The sequence below is a fragment of the Cottoperca gobio genome, chromosome 9, assembly GCF_900634415.1.
Source record: "Cottoperca gobio chromosome 9, fCotGob3.1, whole genome shotgun sequence".
In the NCBI taxonomy this organism is placed as follows: Eukaryota; Metazoa; Chordata; class Actinopteri; order Perciformes; family Bovichtidae; genus Cottoperca; species Cottoperca gobio.
Genome location: NC_041363.1, coordinates 6,780,931 through 6,802,956, shown reverse-complemented (window position 1 = coordinate 6,802,956; position 22,026 = coordinate 6,780,931). Strand labels below are relative to the sequence as shown.

Here is a 22,026-nt window from a genome sequence, read left to right as displayed (position 1 = left end):
ATAGCCTACTGTTATTATTAACACATCATGGAGACACAAAACAAAAAATGACTGCAGACAACGGTAAACTAAGATGAGCTTTATTCATATGTTATGACAAGGTCAATAGTTATCTTGTGTAGGCTATGTGAGGACAAGTGGACGATCATGGTGGCATTTCAAGCACACGTATTCCAAATTTTAAGATGCATGAAGGCTCGTCCTGCATTCAGACAAAGCCAGGCTGAAATTTTAAACAAAAATATTGGTACTGTTAAAGCAGGTTTCCATGTCTACTGATGAAATGAGTCACCCTTTTGGGAGATACAGCCCTGATAGCAAATTTACAGTTTATGACAATGTTCTCTCTCTATATATACAAAATGAGGGTTAAGGCTAAAATTTTAGTCAGAGGTGTTAGGCAGATGAATTGTAACGAAATCCCTGATATCTGGCAAATGGCTGTGAGGAGGTTCTCCAGAGTGCAAAGCATGCCAAGCTGCCTATATAAACTCTATTGAGCACACTGGATAAAAGGAAGTCAATGTTGCACCACTCGCTTGATGAATTGAGGCTGCATTCAATTGTACAGTTGGAAGATACTCTGCTTTCAAATAAATAAACAGCCAGATGAACAAACAATGCACACAAAGTGGTACTATTATACACAAGTCATTTTCAATTGTGGTCTGACAGCAAAGAAACTTTCACTCAATTTAGAGGATATATTTTCAAAACGTTTTTAGTGTTTACTGTATTTCAGGACAATTTGTTTTGACAATTTTCTCAACAGCAGCTAACAATGATGGAAATCTATTTTTGGCGTTTAAACCATGGTGTTAATTCTACGATCAAAGCCTCTTAAAATGTTCATGCTTTAGTGTGTTCCTTTCTGGATGAATCCACTCGATAATGCCTCAAAAGTTAAATTTATTCCCCTTTATAATAATTCCCTTTATATTGGCAGCATTAGCACATTATGAGCCATGACAACAAAAAATAAATCATAGCATTTCCTTACTACTTTATCCAACAGTCACAATGGATTATAATAAAACCAATATTACACAATGACACATCACAATGTTGTTAAATTCTGGTGACATGAAGAAAAAAAAAATGCCTATCACTAAAGCTTTCAAAGATACAATACAAGAGGTCACAAATGTATCACAGAGACAAACTGTTTTACTGTCAGTGTGGATTATTAATCCCAAAACAAAACAAACCTTTGCAGACCCGAATATGAACATAAAGAAATGCTGACAAACTTCACATCACTTGACATTTGAAGCAGATGAAATGATCATGTCAACTGTTTTTATTCACCTCAAGTAACAAGATGTACATGACTTGAAATTACCATGTTCTGAAAATGTCAAGTCTGTTTAAAATGACCATTTTGAGTATAAGTGACGCCAGCTGTAGCCAAGGGACATTTCCTTTTAGAAAAACAGTAGCATGTACGTGTTTAACAGCATCGTTTAAAAGCTGTTCACATCCAAGTGTTGTTCAAAAATAAATGGAGACGGTGATGAAAATAACTAAATGACAGTACTTCTGGGACAGCATATGTGTGCAACTCAGACCGACACAGGGCAACAAATATGCAGAAAGAACTTCAGGAGTGTTGATCCGTCTTTGATCATTTTGCCTCTTTAGGAAGCGTGAGCGTTTTCTCTTTTATATGAACAAAACCATTGAATTTATATCAGTACTAATTTTTTTAGAGGCCTGATGTTGTGGGACCTGGTCATTTTTCTCACAATGAGTCACTGCATGTAAAAGGCTGATGATTTGGTAAGATACCTGAGTCACTGTACTGAGGAGGTGGCACACAGCTCAGCTATATGCCAAAGAGTAGCTATGCTCATAGCTACACAACAAGTAATAAGTCAAACAACAGTAGTATTTTTGTGCACTATGGACACCAGCCAAGGATGGTTACTTATACGGGATAGAAAGGCAATGACAGCATGTGTGAGAAAAATGATAGTTGACAATTTGCCCTATGGAGCCCCACAGCAGTGAGGCAAGGGTCAGCTAGCTCATAACAGCAGCTCTCCAGTGTCCTCAAACCCACTAAGTACTGATGCAATTTAAAATGCAGTGAGTGTTAAGAGATCAATCCTTCTTTACATTGTTCACATTGTTTCGGGGTAGAGACAGCATGTGCCAACAGATCAGCTGCTGGTAATGGCACTGCACCATTTTGTGTTGAACAGGGAACATTCTGCCTCAATTGCACATATACCGAAAATAATAACACAGAAAGGCCACTAAATACATAGAATACAGTAATAACAAGACATCCAGTGGGACACAGACAGTACCTCTGAAATAAAAGGGAGAGCACATCTCCGAAATAAATCAAAGAGTTTGCTTTCCGAGTAGCACAACGATATGACTCATCGACAGTGAAAATGATGCGTATGAATAGCAACAATGATAGTGATAATCACAAAAGCAGGAGTAACAGTTTAAAGTCTGAGTGTGGTGGTATGGACTGTGAAGAGTTTCCGGTATTCCATATGGGAGTGCTTTAAGGAGCCTGTCAGGTCCTGCTCAGCAGATCCATACAAGTCATGAAGACAGCACATGGTAGCAGCTCAGCACATGGAAAGCCAGGTGGCACTGTACCTCATTGTATCGCTTCCTCCTCCAAAAGATGTTGTCTAGTTTTTTTTTCTCCCTCTGTTGCTCATTTGCCTCAAGTTACAAATCAAACGTGTTTCTTTTTGTTCTCATTTGTATTTTGATCTCCCTCGCATTCTCACATTGCATACTTATGTGTCCATTCTCTTGCTGATTTGTTGTACCTGCAAGACACATACAAAGATTGGAAAAGGTTTCAGGTGAACTAGCAATCTAAAGACTTTTATCTCTAAAAAATAACGAGTCAGTATGACAGTGAGTGAAGCTGAGCTACGTGGTAAATCTCATTCATGTTTTACACTCACTTTTCCCTGTCAGCCTTGTATGTATGGGCGATCTCTGGTACCAGCGGGTCGTCCGGGTTTGGATCACAAAGAAGAGAGCAGATAGACAATAATACTGTGGAAGAATGAATCAGAAAGTAATTAGATTACATTAAGAGAAACTCTGTGACAATGAAAGGGGATTTATTGGCTTTGGCCTTGAGGAGTAGGAAGATGACCACAACTTCATTTGATACAGGATTCCTTTTGCTCTGACGTCACTTATTTGTTGACATTTAAAACATGACACTTGATTTCACAACACCTGACTTGTGACTAGAGTCTCACGGTTGAAGACTGACATGGGCGTGGAAAAAGTTTGAAATCACCCTTTCACATGATACAAACCTGATTGGAATTGGAAGAGCAGCAATCAGAATCAAGAATGATCGGTACAATGTGCTCAGTGCTCTCCATATGTTGCAACGTGGTAAGACATTACATTTTCTGATAAGGTGATCAAGGGTGTGACACTTGATGGTCCAAAGGGGAATCTAAGGTATGATTGTACCCGGAAATGTAACATGCATCGACAAAATGACAACTTTATAATTCAAGTTTCATCATAAGGAGTCGACTTTTGCAGCTATTCTTTCTGAATCTGTATATGCTTCTAATGCGTGTGCATTTGTTTGTAAGGACTTATTTTCTTCAAATGTAGCGTGATTGTGGCAACTACCACTTCCTCTATAGTGCCTTCTTCAAATGGAAATTGTAAAATTGTCAAACCCAGGTGTAGTTAATAACATTAATATGATTTGCATCATATTTTGAGTAAGGGCCAAACTACTGTGTATACAGAGTCAACATTCATCAATGTTTTTAATAAACAAAAAAATGTCAACACACTAGTATTACGATTACGTCATCACTTACCTTTTGAAACTGTAAGTGCAGGTGACCATTGTGATCTCAGTATATCCAGGCAAATACTTCCATTGCTGTTGATATTAGGGTGGTAAATTTTTGTTGTGAATGCAACCTGGGAGACAATGAGAAAATAATGTTTTAATTTCCCAGTGAAGCTCATTATTACCTTTGCCACAGTGATATAGATAAATGAGAAGAGAGTTGAAAGATGTGCCTCATGATGTGACGCACAACGCAGACTCACTTTGGGTGGTTTGAAGGGGTAATCTGTCGGGAAGTGAATGGTGAGGAAAAACACTCCGCTTTGATAAGGACTGTCACTCTATTGAAATAAAAATAGAAACAAGGTAAATGAGGAGACAGCAATATTTCAATCATATTTGATATTGTGTTAAGATATAGTTTCACTTACGGGACCCATTATTGTTGCCTGCCAATGAAACACTAGGGAAAAGATGAATAATGCATTTAGATTATACATTTGGAGGCAAACCCCTGGCGCACAGTGACATACTCTAGCAATAATATATTATTACATTTAGGAATACACTGATGCAGCAATTTCCTAACTACTCACAATCATCTCCAACTGGTCCAGCGGAGCATTGTGCAGGCGGGTCCCTCTGCAGGTCAGACAGTTCCTAAATGCAAAACAGTCACATAATGAATATAAAAATGTACCGGTCTATGCAGTATTGACATAACTGTGCTCTTTGCAGGAAAAGCACATACATCTTAAATTGGGTTTGCAAACAGAGTGGTTGTTTTACATTTATTTATATTGCGTATACAAGAAATCATGCTGATGCTTGAGTCTTAACATAAGGGTAATGTACAATATGTCAAAAATGTTGGACTAATTACATTTAATTTAAAATAATTTCTATGTATCCTAAGGGATTGGGAAATAAGTATAGCTTTGCAAAAAAGACCAGCCTCTTTAAAACTTCACTGAGGCTTAATCCATATATTGTCTAGGGACGACCAATTTAACTTTCTAGGGTTCAACTTTGAGACGGGTTGTAATTACTGGTACTAACAGTATGTATTTTCAGTGGCAGCCATGTTTACTGTACAGTAATGCTCTGGGGCTGTTGACATGTAAATGGTGGTTTAAAGACAGATTACTACATAAATAGTATAGTCATCAGTTCAATTTAGACCATAGACACAAACTTTAAAAATATCAATATATAAAAAAAAAAAAATTCTACAGATATAATAAAAAGGAAAAAGGCATAAACTAGTATGTTAAATTCAGTTTATTATACCAACAATTAATGTAAACGCTATGGCCAAACATCACATCATACTATTTATGAAAAGAAAAACCACAACGAGCAAAACAACAGATGGTTAAATAGAAATTAAGCCCGTTATTTAACATCTCTTGAAAGGAAGCCTATCTATTCTGTTATATAAATACACACCGCGGCCTGCTCCAGTGGCCCATTTGCCACTCCATATATGGAAACAGTGACACTAGGGTTCAATTTTGGCAACAAGCAAGCATCTGTCATTCAGCTACAAAACACATCACCAGCCATACTCTTAGTGACCAAGCACAAGGATAAGGACACTGTCAAGCTAATAATTTAAAACTAAAACCTGTAACGTTACGTTTCACGTCAATCAATCAATCAAACCAAAGACCAAAGCACAGCAACGTTAGCTTACTGCTAGCCTAGCCTAGCGCTGCGAAATGACTTGCTTAGCTTGTTAGCCAAGGCTAGCGACTGAAGTACCGATGAGGTGCGGAGTGACTGGGGAAAAACAAAAACACAATGTAGCTGTCCAAATAATGGCGCTGTTTTGAGTTGTTATCGACAGCTACCGTCACCGTAGCAATGCACCAACCACCAGTGGTTAGCTCGTCTTTGTCTGTGAATTATTTTTTAAAAAGGGAGCACAAAAACAAGCAAGTAATGCTACGCAGATAATAAATTAAAGGCTACACACTGATATGATAATTCCAGAAGGTCCCTCCATCAGAAAATGATATAAGGTGATGTTAGGACATGAAAAAATAAACACTCACCTTCTGAATTCTTTTCAACGCCATTGAATCAATGGCTGAGCTATGTAGCCGGTCAGCTAACAGTTAGCACTTCACACATACAATTTGGCTTCTGTGGCCGCGTACTTCCAAATCTCACTTTACGTATAGTTATGAAATCGCGTCTGATTTATAGAAGGCTTGGGGCTTGTGGTTTCTAGTTCAATCTAAGCGACAAATTGTGTGTTCAATCTTGATCTTTCGTTCGCTTGCAACAGAACAACCGAGATATTTTGCTGTCTCTCCTCTGATCTCGTAACTCCTCTCTGTGCGAGGCAAACAGGTTTATGTAATATCGCGAGTCTTTACTTACTCATCGTGAGTTGACAATTACAACTCCAACGGCTGTAGTTCAAAATACATTTGATTTTTGACAGCTTTGACATGGCCCACTTCCCAAAATCAAAGTTATATCACTTATAATTAATAGGGCAGATAATTACACTGATTATTATTTTTACAAAACAAATGTACTTTTTGATTAAAATGACCTTTTATCACTAATGCTACGAACCAAAATTCCAGAGTTTGCTGATATTTGCATATTCCTACCTATGTTTTGGTTGTGGCTACCAAATATGTGCCTTCTGTTTACCACTTTATTACATGCTTCCTTAAACCAAAAGTTATTTGTACATGTATACTTAACAGAACATCACCAATGCAACCATCATCCTTATCATCAAGCTCTAATACTAAAGAAAGGAATGCAGTGTTGTAACAACAGGGTAATGCATGGGCTCAAATTATACAGAGTATGACTTCAACACAATAACTGAGGCCAGGTGTCCACAAGATGTCACTATTTGAAAAGAGCAAAAACACACACAGGACATACATGGCCAGAATTAAATGGATTATGTACAGTTTTGTCATTTATCAAATCAAATGCTGCATGCTCAGATAAATTAATTACTTTCAACTGTTGTTTGTAAATACATTTGCTCAAGGGCAAAAATGCATGACAATGGAGCAGCAAAGTACAATGAAGCCAAACACATGTATTATTTACGAGTACATAGGAATAAAGAAAAAGACTATAGAATTGTTCATTCAATACCCAATCATTGTAAAGGCATATTCATCTGAGTCAGCTGCATGCTCCGGTTTCTGCATAGCCTTGTCTTGCAAAGCCTCATGAGCTTCCCTTTATATGTCTTAAACAAGAGTGAAAAAAGAGCTCTCATTATTTTAGTGAGTATGTATGAATGGAGCGCAGTGTTCATTCTTCTTAAATGGCTGATTCAGTGTCAGGTTGAGGATCCTATCGTCAATGTGACACTGAGAGGGACCATTTTCCTTTGGAAAGCTGAAGATTCCTTCAGATAATATCTTATTGTTTGCTCATCTCTGTGCTCTCAATGACCTGTCTGTCCTCAGGGCCTGCCTGTAATAAGATTCAGCCAGCAGCAGAGGTAGCAGTTTGGGTCTTGTGCAGCAGGGGCCTTGTGTTCCGAGTTTGTCTACTTGGAGAGGCCATTTATCAGCATGAGGTTTTTCAGACACAGTCAAGCCCACACTTTGTTGGCTTGAAGCCTCAGTTCACAAAGCCTCCCACAGTCACTCTTCTGCAGCTTCCTCTGAAAACTCAAATCACATTGGCTTGCTTGCTACTGTGTACTTTAAACCTACAAGGATTGTACAGCGGACAGACACACTCGTGAGCCCTTCAGTTTCGGGGTGATGCTACCTTGTAAACGTTTAAAGCAATAAGAAAGAAATGTTGTCATATCACTGACCTGTATGGGGAATTTCCCACCTATAAGCAGAAGTTGAGTTTTTAGTTACAGGACTGGTGCCCCATGTTCCAAATTGATGTATGAGCCAAGGTGTGAGTGTGTCAGGACTGGGATGATATGGGTGGGGGTAGGAGTTTAGTTGACCTGTCTCATGAGGAATATAGCCTTTAGTGCTGTTATTTGAAACCATGGACTCAACAGATTCCAGTGATCTGTCTTTTTGGTCACATGAATCATCATTAGGTCCCTTGTATAACAGACAGCATTCCACTTATTTTGGCAATTATGTTAAAGCTGCGTCTGAGCTTATATAGATGGCACTTTTCCCATGGTCGCGATGACAAAGCACATATGCTCACTGTCATTTTCTAAATTAACCTAAATGGATCTCGCTAATGTCTGAATTATCCAATAAAAGCACAGCCAATTAATGCCGAGCACAAGCCGGGCCCTCAGTCCCCAGAGGTGTTCTACCTTCGGTCAGTGTATTAGCTTTCTGAGGGCTCTCTTATGGAACAAAGATCCATTGTTCCTACATACTAAGAGATATTTGTTCACTCCTTGTATCAATGATCTTGATTTGATTATACACTCAGGCAATATGTGCAAGCAGTGCTCATGTTTGCAGTGAAGTCAGCACTCTGAACAATCAAATAATTCTTGAGCTAAGCAACTGGAAAAAGGGGTAATTATGTATGGAGCAATCAGTGTTTCATGGCTCATTTCCTTTGCTGTGATTTGATTTTGCTTGTCACTGTTAAGTCTATGACCTAGAAAACCTTAGAATTATTCCTCAAATCTTCCTCTTTCTTTTGTGGGAATCTTTGTTTGTGAGTTTTACAACTTGGATCAATAATGAAAAGTCCATAAGAGCTTAGCTTTCCCTTGTCTTCTTGCGTTTTGGACATTAAAACAAGCTGGTACATAACTGCCTGTTTTTTTTTTGTTTTTTTTTGGCTTACAAGGTTTAGATGATGCAATCATATAAACATTTACGGCTTCAAGGATGTGCTTATTAAATGGTATTATATGCTTTAACTGTGGCTGTAGAGTACTCTGCAGGTTTTATTAGCCTAATTGCATAGCTGGTTACGGGATGTCTTATTTACAAGCAGGGGTCCTAGCACAAAAATAATACTTCATTTTAGTGTTTTCACAGACCAAACTTGTTAAAGGTGACAGGCTGAGTGATGACTTGTTTTCTTAATAACAGTTTTTGGACACATTTTCAACATACAAATACTCATTTTGAAGAATGGTCCCTTTCAAAAGCATCTTATATTAGCTATATCAATGTATCAGAGGTTTATCATATGTTTTTCATGTAACATCTGAATTGGGAGAGTAAAAATTCAGCCATTATAAAAAAGTAAAGTTGTGTGAACTCAGATAAAACCAGGACTCCAAACATACTTTACTTTCCAAATTTGGATTGAAAAAAATATCATTAGATGAAACTTTGTTGTAATTACAACAGCAAGCATGAGTTATGGATCCATCATCTCCAAAGTGATTTAAGGGTTATTTTTCTTTAATTCTTCTCTGATTATCAGGATTTAATGTCTCTCCAGAGAGAGCAGAAAGAATGAGATCAGATCCAGTCCCCTGCGTTCCCCCCCATCACCTCTGATCCACCCTTATCAGATGTGCATCATGTGGAGCACAGACACAAACCACACATAAAGTCATAAAGAACCAGTAATCCTTTGGGGTTAAGCACTTAAAGACCAATCCCCAGAGTCCCCTGTGTCTCTGTGTTGCACCACAGTTCTGGCACGGTGATTGACAGCTCTGGAAACTGTTTTACTGGGCTGCTCTTGCAATGAGTGGTCTCCAGAGCCTATAGGTAATAACTAGTCGGGAGTGTTGACTAATACGTTCAGCGATGACTATCCCTAATCAAATGTCTTCCAGCTGTTTGAGTTCTGATGACAAATTCAGGTTTTCCCAGTTTGTTGAGCTTCCTTGAGAGACAAAGGAGGGATTTCCTCTGAAACAGACAGGCAGTGGCAGCACCAACAAATGGCTTGGTACTGTTATCAAATAGAAAGTCAGACTAAATATAAACTTATCTGCAGCCTGAGCCGGTGCAGCACTGAAAGAGAAAGCAACAGTTAAAACAACGTCCTGGGACAAAGAGAGTATATTAAAAAACATAATAAAAGGAGTAAAAAAGAAAGCGTTTTTAGTCACAGCATGTTGTAATATTGTGTGACCTCTGTCAAGAGAAACTATCCTTGTCATGTTATCTTAGTACTTTTGTTACAGCCACACACACACACACACACACGCACACACACACCTCGCTCTTCATGAGATTTGAATATAACTGTTGCTACATGCTCCGAGGTTTCAAAGCAGCCACCTGTCGTTGGACAGGATTTTACTGTGCAGAGGTGTGTGGTTAGAGACTGTGATTGTGTGTGAACGTAAGTGACTGGGACATGGGGGGGCTGTCCATCCTGCTGCACAATAAACAGTTTGTTTCCCAGGAGCACCCCTCATGTTCCTGTTGTTGGCTCCATCGCTGCTCACTGGGAAACGTCCTGGCCTCTATTGTCCAGGAGGTCGGAGGGTCACAGGATGCTCCTAAAGGCCCAAAAGGGGAGGCAAGAGGTTGGATAGTGAGGCATGATAAAGAGCTAACCCCCCACCCTTAAACCCCTTAAAAACAAAACATTAAAAATGCTTCTTTTTCTCCTCTTTTGTCAAACTGTCTTTTATTCAAAATGCCAGTCATTACTTTATATTACATTCATTTAGCTGACGCTTTTGTCCAAAGCGACTTACAATAAGTGCAAACAATCATGAAGATACGAGTTGGAACAGCAAGAATCTTCATTAACAAGGAAATGAAATCAGGACAATGATGCTCCGACTATTTCATATTAAACATCCTGATTGCCTTTAGTACGTTGTTCATGTGTATGGAGCTCTGTTACTTGTTACTTGTTACTTGCGTGCGTTCTTTGCATATCTTCAATGGAGGACTTAGTCCACAAGCTTTCCCAAACAAAAATGGGAAATTAAATCTAAGCAACTAACAGAGAGTAAGGCATATCATTAAAGGGGAGAATGAGCCTCGAAAGGAGTGGTTGTACTGTAGCGTTTTCACCACGCAAATGTTACACTTTAACCACAGCCAGAGCTTTAAACACTGGCTGAGACGACGGAGCAGATACATGCTTCTGATTACAGTGACCTTTTAAACAGACTAGCGCATAAACAGCCACATAAATGCTGTTATTGCAGTCTGATTAAATATGTTGCCTCATAACGGCAGACATTTATGATAGTTAAACAGTGTCGCCATGATGGAAACTTCTTGCGCCTCTAAATGCAAACTGACCGCACACTCTGAGGTGTGTATCGGTTTGAGCTCTAGTGTGAAAACAACATCCAAAGCAATATTTCCCCATGAAGTTAATCTTTTAAGGCTTTTGAGCAATAGTCTAATTTTGTTATAATTGCACCTGAACCAAAAGCTTGAGGGCCTGCAGCCTGTCCTGTGCCTCAGTGCACCGGAGGATGAGTAGACATGCTGTCCTCTGGACATTCACGGGGACACATTTATCTTTTTTTATGGAGCCGAGCCAACTGGAGCTTTAAACAATATTCCAGATGCTTGTTGCATTGCATTTTATCAGCTTATTACAAGTGAATTGCTATCAACAGCACCTGGACAGCAACCAAGAGGTTCCTTAATGTTTGTATCTGTCCCCAAACTATATTTTCATTCCATGTATGGTGCAATCAAATGACTCACATTCATAGGTTTGAATTACACGAAAAGTACCGCACACAACTTTATTGTTTTGGTTCACCCTCGCAGCTCCGATAGCATTTGTTTTTGGCCACAACTGGCAGCTGTTTTCCAAAAGAAAAAAGCTATTAAAACTAGCTGTTCATTACCCACTCAGCACCACACAGCAGACGGACACACTTAGTGATGACCTGGTGAACATAGAGGAACATTAAGCAACTGAAAAGCCTGATATTTCCAGAATATGTCATTCTCCTTGTACGGGTATAGACAAGAATGTGTGTGTGTGAATATATGTGTACATGTGATTGTGTGCCGTTATTTTTTTATTGCTATAATATTATAATATTTACGTCATTTTATATACTTTTTCTTTCATTTTTTTTCTCGCCGTTTGACAATATTATTATTATTATTATTATGGAATTTAATTTCTTAAATTGCGAGAAAAAAAAAGTTAAATATTATACATATACATATAAATACATTTAAAGGTAAGTAAAAAATACCCTAAATTGCACTCACGCACAGATTTGAGTAAACATTCCTCCACTGCATGATGACGGTTTTTCATTGTTCTTAGCCTTGTTATTGTAGTCTGTTATAAAACTTGAAGTGCCTGATGTAAGATGAGAAGTCAATAAAGGTAGCGTGAGAGACAAAAGGTGCAGCACTTGGCAATCTTCATTTTTCTTCTTCAGGCAATTATGAATATGATGCTCAAAGCTTGAGTTACATGTTATGAATCTTCCTCGAGGCCTGACCCTCACCTCGTCCTGCCCTGTCATATCAGGTTAGGAGTCGTACTGTAGTGGGGTCGTGACAGCTGGAAATGGTTTGCGGCTCTCCGGATAGTTTGTATGCAGTCCGCGCTGCAGGGAATGGATGAGAGACACGTGTAGGTTAGCCTTCAGCTATAGTGCTTATGTGCCTCATGGTGATTAAACTGTGAGTGATATCACTGTACAAATCTGCACTGCAGCGTATTTAGTACGACTGGCTGATCTGAGCTGTCCAGGTATATCTCGGAAATGTGTCACTGTCTGACTTAATTGGACTCCTCTGTGCTTCGAGCACTTTGACCTATTGGGGATTCATTTCCTGGCCTGTTGTGTTTCTAAGTCTGCAACTGGGGTTCTGGCATAATTCGCGCTCTCACTTCCCAATCCTTCTCAGATGGTGGGGTTCTTTTCCTTTCTTTATGACCAAATAAATCTGACTGGTGCCAAAGGAAAAAAAAACTGGGATTAAAATTCCCCTTTCGCTGTCTTGAGGAACCCAGCTGCACTGCACTGTTTGTTTTCCACAGTGCAGTGCAGCTGCAGAGTGGAGCATTACCGAGAGGTGGGCCAAAAGCGAAATAGAAATGACTTATTTTCGTTGGCACGTACCTTCCCATTCACTGTGCGATAATTGTATCGTGGAATTAGAAAGCAAGAGCGTCAGTCTGGTTAAAATAATCTTAATGCTTTCTGTTCACATGTAATATCTGCAAGGTGGTTGTCTTCACTCGGAGGATTGTTTTTACAGTAGCTCCTTTTTCTCAGCGCTAAATTCTCTGTTCTCACCACAGTCTATTAGAGAAGACACACTGTACTTACTGTATGATGTTGAAGCGCACAAGTAACAACACAAATAGAATGATAATAACCTCGGTTATTTAGAGATTATGTAAACTCTACAACATGTACAGTGGTTATAAAAAATGAAAATGCTACAGTTATTTAACAGACATACAGCAGCTATTTTAATAACCACACATGAGCAGCCAGTTATTCACACGAGAAGGAATGAGCTGCAGAGAAGAAAACGACAGGCGTTGATGCAAGTAGAGATAACACAGGAAGAAATGTGGTGCAGCCGGTAAGACGTGTGTGTGTGAGTAATATTACCTGGGTTAAGGCCCAGTTCAGTTGATTCTTTGTAAATAATGCTGTGCTTTGCGTAATAATCCTACCCATCTCATGCCAGTTTTTTTGTTTTTTTCTACAGCCCTCTACAATCATGTCCATTTTCAGTTCTTAGAGTCCGGATGTGTCTGATCAACATGACTCAGTTCCCTGCAAAGAGTACACTACCAGCACATCAATTTACCAACAGCAAAAACATGGCACCTAGTCTACCCTCTGAATTCAACGCAGCATCCCCAAAAAAAAGAGATCTTTCCAAAGAAAGCATTTATTACCTCACATTTGAGCACAATTGTATCCCAAATTAACACAGCCCTTAGAAATGTAATCTGATATTTTAACCCAAATCAACGCAGATGTACAGCTGTTTTGTTGGACATGGCAGTCACATCATTACTCCCTGTGTCTGAAAGTTCATGTTAATGTGTATAGACTTTGGTAGGCACGAGAAATACAATACATACAAGCTTTCTTTTACTCCACAGCAACCCCGCCTCCTGTGAATGTGCACACACAACCAGCTGTACACTGTGAGGCAACCTCCAGCAGAGGATTGTGCAGAAATTCTATGGAAGAAAGATTTACGCACCAACACATAAAGTTGAAGGTTTCCAGACCCTGTGCATTATCGTGACTGTGTGCAAGACAAGGTTACTTTATAGCTAGAGAGGGTGAGAAGAAAAGGAACCCTAATAATAAGTAATCCATGTGAAAAACAAAAGTCATCATGGACTGGAATAACTTTATCTTCTCCTGTGGATACACACAGACAAAAATCCAGCAAGGACGCTAAAAATATGCCGAAGACTTGTGGTGCAGTTTCCCAAGGCCAGCGAAAGGAAATAGACTGACAGTTTCTCCATGACCTCTTTACTACCCCCCTGTAACCTCCTAACAACCCCCATGGGGGATCCTGTCTCTATGTGTAAAACAGACAGTCAAAAAGCATCCTGGAAACTTTAGAGCCACGAAAACAAGGGGACATGAGGAAGTCCAATAAGCTTGTATGTAGAGGGCTCAGTCGGGAGATAATCTCGAGGCCACACAGACCAGGCGCCAAGCCTATAGAGCCTAAAAGCTCCGTAGCGCACCAGAGCAGCGTGGTCATTGTTGTCTTTGGAAAGTAAGCAGCTCCAGTGAGGCCAGTGGTGTGAAAGCCACCTCTCTTCTTGAGTGTCTGCTCCAGACCCTGTTGTTGACATACGGGGCAGGTGCAGCTGCTCTCTACTACTGCATCAAGTAGAACCCCCTCAACACACATACCCACACACACACATAGAGCTGGGATGTCACAAGGCAGGGTTATATGGACAAAGACAAATCTACCATTTTCTTTAATATCTCTGCAACAATCAGCGAGGCACTGCTGAGTTAACACAGGGCCCACAGAGATGAAAACAATGGCTGGATTCTTCTGGCCTGAAGATGGCTATGGGAAATGGCAGGGATGCCAGGGCTGATAAGTGACCGAGGGGCTCAAGTTACTTCCAGCTGTCTGCAGCCGTGCATGCCTCTGCGGAACGTATGGTTCACGCATAATGCAAACCATTTAATTTGCAAAATGCTCATAAAAAAAGAAATCTGGCGGACATATTAAATAAAGTCAACAACCTCTCACTTTGGGCAGGGTTTTACATCACAGGAAAGAATCTCCAATCCTCCGAGGAGCGCTGCAATGCGTCCTCAGCTGAGAAAACACAGACAGTTGAAGACTGTGACCTTGCGATGACCTTGCAATGGATCAATAAAAGAAGGCGATAGCTGAATGCCTGGATGCAGCATCTGGATAGAGTCTGACTGGCCACAGAGCTGTGGGTAGTAAATAGTGTCCATGTGGACCTGTTGGCATTGTTGGATGTGCTTGTTTTTTCCCTTTGACCATAAAAGACAGGTTTCCATATAGACACAGCTAAAAAAAAACTATGTTTGTCCACTTGTATTTAAAATGATGGGAAATTAAAGTTAGTATAAAATAAAGCTTGTAAAAGACTAATAGTACTTTAATACGGCCTGTATTTTTGTGCAGTAAACTGAGTTATACCCAAAAACTAGCGCCACAATGCATTAGCATCACCTCAATACCATCGAAGGCTTCTTCCTGTCCATTTGGAAAATATAAGTACATTTTCAAGCTGCTGCACACTCCAAAAGGAGAGTGCTTTTGGCAGGCTTTGAAGTTCTCAGAAATAATGCTCCTTAAAAGCATCCTCTGAAATACAGAAAAACATGAACATGTATTTCAGTCAAGAGGCGTGAGCGAGCACTTCTTAACAACCATGTAAATCCGTCCTGAAGGACTCGGACATGTTTGATGTCCTTTAAGTCTCGTGATGTTGCACAATGTGCACGAGCGGCATTGATTAGCTTATGCTATGGAAATATTCATTCATTCACTCATTCATTTTCTTTACTGGAGTCTAATCAGTTCAAGCGCCGGACAGATGTGTGTTGATTCAGTCTGTCACTGATTTCAATGTTCTCACCATTCTGATTTGAGCATGTAGAAATAAAAATGGTCGACACCCATTACGTTAGCCGTCTTCAGAGCGGTTTGTCGGCAACAGGACACTTTTAGGAGCCTTCCGGAAAAAGATACTACTAACAGAACACTAGAGAGGAGGAGAAAGGCAATGAATAAAAGTTTGCGACAAAGTCTTTTATTTGCTCATCTCTGCACAGTTTAGTGTTTCAGTTACACCCTTTTAGGCAGTAAAAACTGTCATCTAATCATATCCTCACACAGTCTTAAATGCCATATACGCCCATACCAGCCTGGAAAGGAGACCTTTCTGTGGATTAAAACGGATATGAGGTTATTTTTGTCAGATCCATGATTGCATGAGGCACTCCCATCCAGACTTAGTGTGATGACTGAGGAGGTGAGCTAATACGGCACGGTGGTGATGCAAAAGAGTTGTGTGGATCCATCTGCAGAGGATCCCTCTGGTTCAAAAGACAAACGTTTACTTTTCACTCTTTTAAATCGGTTGATCCGTCTGAAAGAAAGTTGGTCCACACTTTATGTTTATGTAATGAGGGGATTTTCGGGGATGTTTATAAAATATATAGAGATCATGTATAATTCAACACAAGTGGCAGGGATTGAATGGTTTGAAGGTTTGTTATATGAGTAGCAGCATCATAAATACAAAGATATGAGGCCACATCTATTATAATTGTCCCAGATTAGTTTTGACCATTTTTGCTTTCCAGCTCCCGAAATTCAAGCTGTACGAAGAAACAAATGAAGACATTGTGGAGGGCTCTTCGGATTAATGAAAGAACATGACTTGGGTACGCTTCAAAGACAATCAAGTGAGACCTAAATCTCCTGAAGTGAGATAGATGGAAGCAGCAGTAGCACATTGTGTGATCTGACATGTCCTCTGCACACTTTAACTAGTATTATTAGAACGCTTGACAGGGTGGGTTTGGCCCTGGCAAGACATGTTGGACACACTGCAGCAGATCAGAGAGAAGACAAGGGAAATGCTTTAACGCCTCTGGAACAGTGAGGCGAACACGTGATGAGGAGATGGGAATTACTGCTGAATTAAGCACCACTTTGATTGGAAACTGATTGACCGATGGTTGGCAAAACATGAAAGAATGACCTTGAATTCTCCAAAGCGAGTATGGATTGGCACACAGCAACTCTCTCTCTCTCCTGCCTCTTCCACCCTCACTGTCTCTCCAACACACACACACACACACACACAACACACACGTAACACCGCACTAACACACAGCCGAGCACGCTTTGATAGGAACGCACACACCCACATGTGGAAACACATACATGGGTATCAACACACACGACTCCTCCATCTCTGCTTTTTCGCACTCTATTTAGTGTGGGGGGGGGGGGGGGGGGGGGGTGGATGAACACACTGTCACGTACGACAAGCCAGAGTTGAGAGAGCAACTTCAAAGTAAGGCAGATGCAGGGACAGCACCCCCTGAATAAATTTCTGGCCACCAGTCGATCTGCCCCCAGGCTAAGATTGTGGATGTTCGCATCTCTCCTGACCCCTCATCAACTCCCAGTTAAAACCAATCCTACTCCAACAAGGCAGTTGTAGAGAGAAGGGGGGGTACGTAGGTAAATTTAAAGGAGATGAAAGAAGAGATAAAATCCTCTGTTGCAGGTATGAAGAAATTAATTTTCGTCAAATACTCGATTGTCAGACTTTCCATAAAGCAAATGTGCGGCTGCTTTGATGAATAAAACAGCGTGCATGAGTGAGCGGCTTCGTACCGACACAAAACACATAAGCGACGCAAGGAATTTATCATTCAATAAATACATATGTGTGCAATAATTATGTTTTCCACGGAAAGCTAAAAGCATTTCATTCACGTGCTTTATTTTGACGCCTGCAACCATTTTGTAACAATGGGCATCCTTTTGTTTTTCAAATGGTGGCTTTCTCACTCTGGAATAAAACATTTCAGATACACTGGATTTTTCTTTTTTTTTTTACATTTATCACAGAAGTGTTATATCTCACTGTGCTGTTACAGCTTACTGCGAACAACAGTCTACTTACTGCATGCCAACGGTGCTTAATAGCACACTGCTGAAACTTGTGCGTGTGTGAGAAGTGTCAGTTTTTAAGAGATATTCCTGTTCTGCAACTGCTTATGCATGTCATTATTATTTTTCTGTGTTGACTTGTTTTAATATTTTATTTCTTTATTAATCATTCATAAGGCTATGCTGCAGGAGCACTGAATAAATGTAATTACACCTGCTGGGACATGCACAGTCCATTACATCTCTGACATGTGATACGTTTCAGAAGAAAAAAAACCTGGTGTCTTTTCTCTGTTCTGTGCAGAGATGTTGCACCTCAGCGCTGAAGAGTTGCACCACGAATGTGGATGAACATCTTGTCTGAGCATCATTTGGAGAATGCATTCTCTCTCATTCTCTGCAGGCTGTAGCCCAGTAAAACAATGATGTGTAACCCTGAGGGCAAATATTAACCTGTGTGTGCATGCAAGTGTAAACATGTCTATCTGTGTGTACGATAAACCCACCATCCATAACTACCCCGCATGCTATTCACAGAAGATGCAGTATGCAACTACAGTATGTTTCTTTTAACAGAATACAAATACACACATTGACGTGCACACACACACCATCACCCAGTAGGAGTGTGGATCTAATGAGGCCCGTGGAGACACTGCTGAATTGTCAGTCAACCCTCAGCTTGCTGACACGCCGTCGACTACATCAATGACTTCTTTTCTCAAACGGGGGAAGCCTGTCGAATTGCATCAGAAGTAGAGAGAAGTCTGAGGTCCATAAGATTTGGACTGAGACAGGTGAAGATAGGATTGGGTAAGAACATTTTCCAAAAGAGCTTCAGGGACACAATAGTAGCAGTTAACTTAAGAGTTGCACCCAACTTTGCAACTTTATATGCTGTGTGAGCAAACATAACATTTTTTTCATGCATTAAAAAAAAACGCATCTCAAAGTCTCCACTGGAGCAATGTACAAAGTTGTAACCACTTCCTTTCTTCCTTCTTCCAAGACTGTTGCTTGCAAAACCGGGCCTCCAATCATGTTCCTCAAATCAACAATGGGGCCATGTATAGAGGAGAGAGAGAGAGAGAGAGAGAGAGAGAGAGAGAGAGAGAGAGAGAGAGAGAGAGAGAGAGAGAGAGAGAGAGAGAGAGAGAGGCATAGAGAGAGAGAGAGAGAGAAAAGTGAGGCTTGTTCTGTCATAGGAGGCCTGGATGTTCAGAGGCTTGTTGCCTCACCCTGTTATGCCTACAGTTGGGCCATAATGGGCCCATGCTTATCCCAGGTGTTAGTGCGCTTTGTCTTTCCCAGTGTATTGTTTCAGTACGTGCAGACGTGCAATTTACATGGCAGTGTGTAATTATGACTTTCTCACTGAATCCAGGTCTGTCATTTTCACACAGATGTAGGCAGTGTGGTCTCTCGCCCTGACAATACTGCAGGTATCAGCTGGTCACACCCCATGATGGACTGCTGCTCAAGTTGACTTGTTTATTCCCCATAACACAGGAAACACTGGCTGATTGTGCCTATTTAAAAAAAAAAAAATGCATTATTATATATATTTTTATTATTAATGAAAAATAATGATATTATTATTTTAATATCAATAATAATATTAGTAAGTAATAATAATAATAACTGTGTCATTTATGTATTTAGTGACTGTTTTCTCTTCAAAGCTCAAGTATCCAGTTGAGATGTGTCCCTGCGTGGTGTGGTGGCAGTGCGTTGGTGGCTTGAGGGTGAAGAATAGCTGATCTCCATGGTGGTGAATGAAGTGTCGGTTTTCAGCGCTAACTCCGCCCCTACGGACGGGCTGCGCTTTTCTTCCACTTGAACAACCAAGTAGTTTTTCAGGGCGCATTCCCCGGCAGCAATGTGGAGGGAAAGGGCGACTACGTCCAGCTGAACAGTTTTTTTTTAATACGCGTTTGCATCGGCTTTTATTCCCCTTTTTCCAAACTTTGTTAGAGAAAACAGCGAATCAACGTTTCCTCGTGAGTGAAAAACAAGCGAGTGAGAAGTGAAGAAAACTGCAGCCTGACCGTCTCGTGTGTGTTTTTTTTTTTTTTTTTTTTCCTGTTGTGTGTTTTCTTCTTCTTCTTCTTCTTCTTCATCGAGCCGTTTGTTTTTCTCACACATGGATATTAGGAGATGAAATCGGACGTGTTTCTTGTTTCTCTTGACTAACCCTCCTTGGTCGCTTGGACTTGTAGTTTATGAGGTCCCCGGGCTCTGTAGGAGGAGGAGAGAGAGTCCTCATTCCTCAGCAGCACAACACGCAGAGACACAGGGGCCACAAGTTGTCCACAAGCTGCGAAGGAGTCCAAACTTTGCCAAGTTGCTGCGCATCCGGCCGCTGACGCCAAATATCCATCGATATTTTCTATCTGTGTCGTAACTTTAACTGTGGATTATTATCGCAAGGCTCGTCATGGACCACGGGAGCACGTTCAGGGGTTGAAGAGGGGCGTTTGAAACATGAACACTTTCTTGTAGTTAGTTTACTCCAGTTTGGACTACGCTGATCTGATAAAAAAAAGAAAAAGAAGAAGAATTAAAAAGTCGTTTGTTATTGCGATTGTTTTTCCTCCCCGTCGTCGATTCTATCAATTCTGCAAAAATGCCACAGTTGAACGGAGGTGGTGGGGATGATTTGGGGGCCAATGATGAGATGATATCTTTTAAAGACGAAGGGGAACAGGAGGAAAAGATATCCGAAAATGTGTCAGCGGAAAGGGATTTGGATGATGTGAAATCCTCCTTAGTGAACGAGTCGGAAAACAACAGCAGCTCATCAGACTCAGAGGTAAGGACACTTGCACATGTAAACCGTCTCCACGCTGCGCACAATGAAGAAATACTAAGATTTAATGCTGGTGAAAGTTTCAATAGTTTCTTCCCCTCCCGTGTGTATGTCTCCCCTTGTCAGCAAGCAGAGAGGCGCCCCCAAACCAGACCCGACTTAGAAAGTTATGAGAAAGCAAGAGACTACTTCAGCGAAGGTAAAACATTCAAACCCTCTCAGTATCTACATTGCTACAGTTGGCATTTATGTCCCGTTAGTGCCTTCTTTATCAACACTGACTTTTCTTTCTCCCTGCAGCACTGAGGAGGCAGCAAGATGGTGGCTTTTTTAAGAGTCCTCACTATCCTGGCTACCCGTTTCTCATGATCCCAGACCTCTCCAATCCATACCTATCCAACGGTTCACTGTCCCCGAGTGCAAGAACAGTAAGTGTCCCGGTGGATAAGTTATTCTTTCCTCTCTTCTTTCCTTCGTTCCAATCGCTCTCTGCAAAAAAAACTTTGGCCGTGCGTAAAAGTTCCTTGTGCACTGCCAGACCGCCATATTCCCTCCGAGTGGCCTCTCAAGGAGTACTAACTACTTCTTTGTTCTTTTTTTGGGGATATAAATTTCTCCCTGCCACCCACCCATCGACAAGCCTCAAAGTTCAGACACATTAGTCACTCTTTTTTTATTTTTGAGTGATTTATAGCAACTCATTGTGGAAAATACCCATGCTGCATCTTGATTATCTACTTAATAGTGCTATCACTACTTATATGTTGCAGTGTAGAGGCAGGAGTGTTCTTCTAAACTGTATTCAAGCACAGCTCGATATTTTTAAGTTGGCCGCTTGATTGTTTTTCCTCATTGTACTTGTGTTTGTAAGGAAGGCGTTGCTCCAGTGTTCAGGCTACTGACTATCAGCTCTTTAAAACCCCTAGAGACCTTTTGCACAAAATTCTCTGCAGGGGTACAAAAAAAAAAAAGAAGGTGTTCCTGAAGTCATATCCTAGGGTCACAACAATGTAATACCTTGCTTTGACACACTTGGGAGGCATTTCACGGCAGTGTCTGTGACAGCTGTTGTCCGGAGACTTAAAAAAAGTCTAGATAAGGTTGACAGTCTTAAGTAAGTGTTGTTGATGCCGAGTTCGCAACGATTCATTTACTTGTTGCATCACATTAGTTGTCCGTGAAACCGTGAAGGGCTTTTAACCAATACTGCAATTATTGTTGCATCTGTTTATTGTGTATTTGCCACATATATCACTTATTAAACATGCCTTAACAACAGGCTATTAAAGCGTGGAGACCTTACAATAAGTCCACACCAGTTGCAAACATGACTAATGAAGTCACAAAAGAAAGTTCACCATAAGAAATCCTGCGCCACGGTAAAA

General features: G+C 40.5%; 2 protein-coding genes across 4 annotated transcripts in view; one reads left to right on the top strand and one right to left on the bottom strand.

Moving 5' to 3' along the window:
- Positions 1-64: 64 nt before the first annotated feature.
- On the bottom strand, positions 65-6,169 carry ube2d4 (ubiquitin conjugating enzyme E2 D4). Its single transcript, XM_029439572.1, has 7 exons — positions 5,866-6,169; positions 4,405-4,468; positions 4,240-4,271; positions 4,072-4,149; positions 3,834-3,939; positions 2,940-3,033; positions 65-2,798 (listed from the first exon to the last, which is right to left on the bottom strand). Exons 1-7 carry the CDS (start codon positions 5,887-5,889, stop codon positions 2,753-2,755), a joined length of 444 nt encoding a protein of 147 aa, XP_029295432.1. The 5' UTR covers positions 5,890-6,169; the 3' UTR covers positions 65-2,752.
- Positions 6,170-19,551: 13,382 nt separating this feature from the next.
- Positions 19,552-22,026, top strand: part of tcf7l1b (transcription factor 7 like 1b) — a 31,943-nt gene continuing 29,468 nt past the window's right edge. The window contains exons 1-3 of one of the 3 annotated variants that reach the window (XM_029439869.1): positions 19,552-20,644; positions 20,768-20,840; positions 20,942-21,069. In XM_029439869.1, the coding sequence (XP_029295729.1) occupies positions 20,459-20,644; positions 20,768-20,840; positions 20,942-21,069 (387 nt within the window). In that variant the 5' untranslated portion in view covers positions 19,552-20,458. The remainder of the gene's footprint in view (positions 20,645-20,767; positions 20,841-20,941; positions 21,070-22,026) is intronic. The other 2 variants (XM_029439867.1, XM_029439868.1) reach the window with 2 other exon arrangements.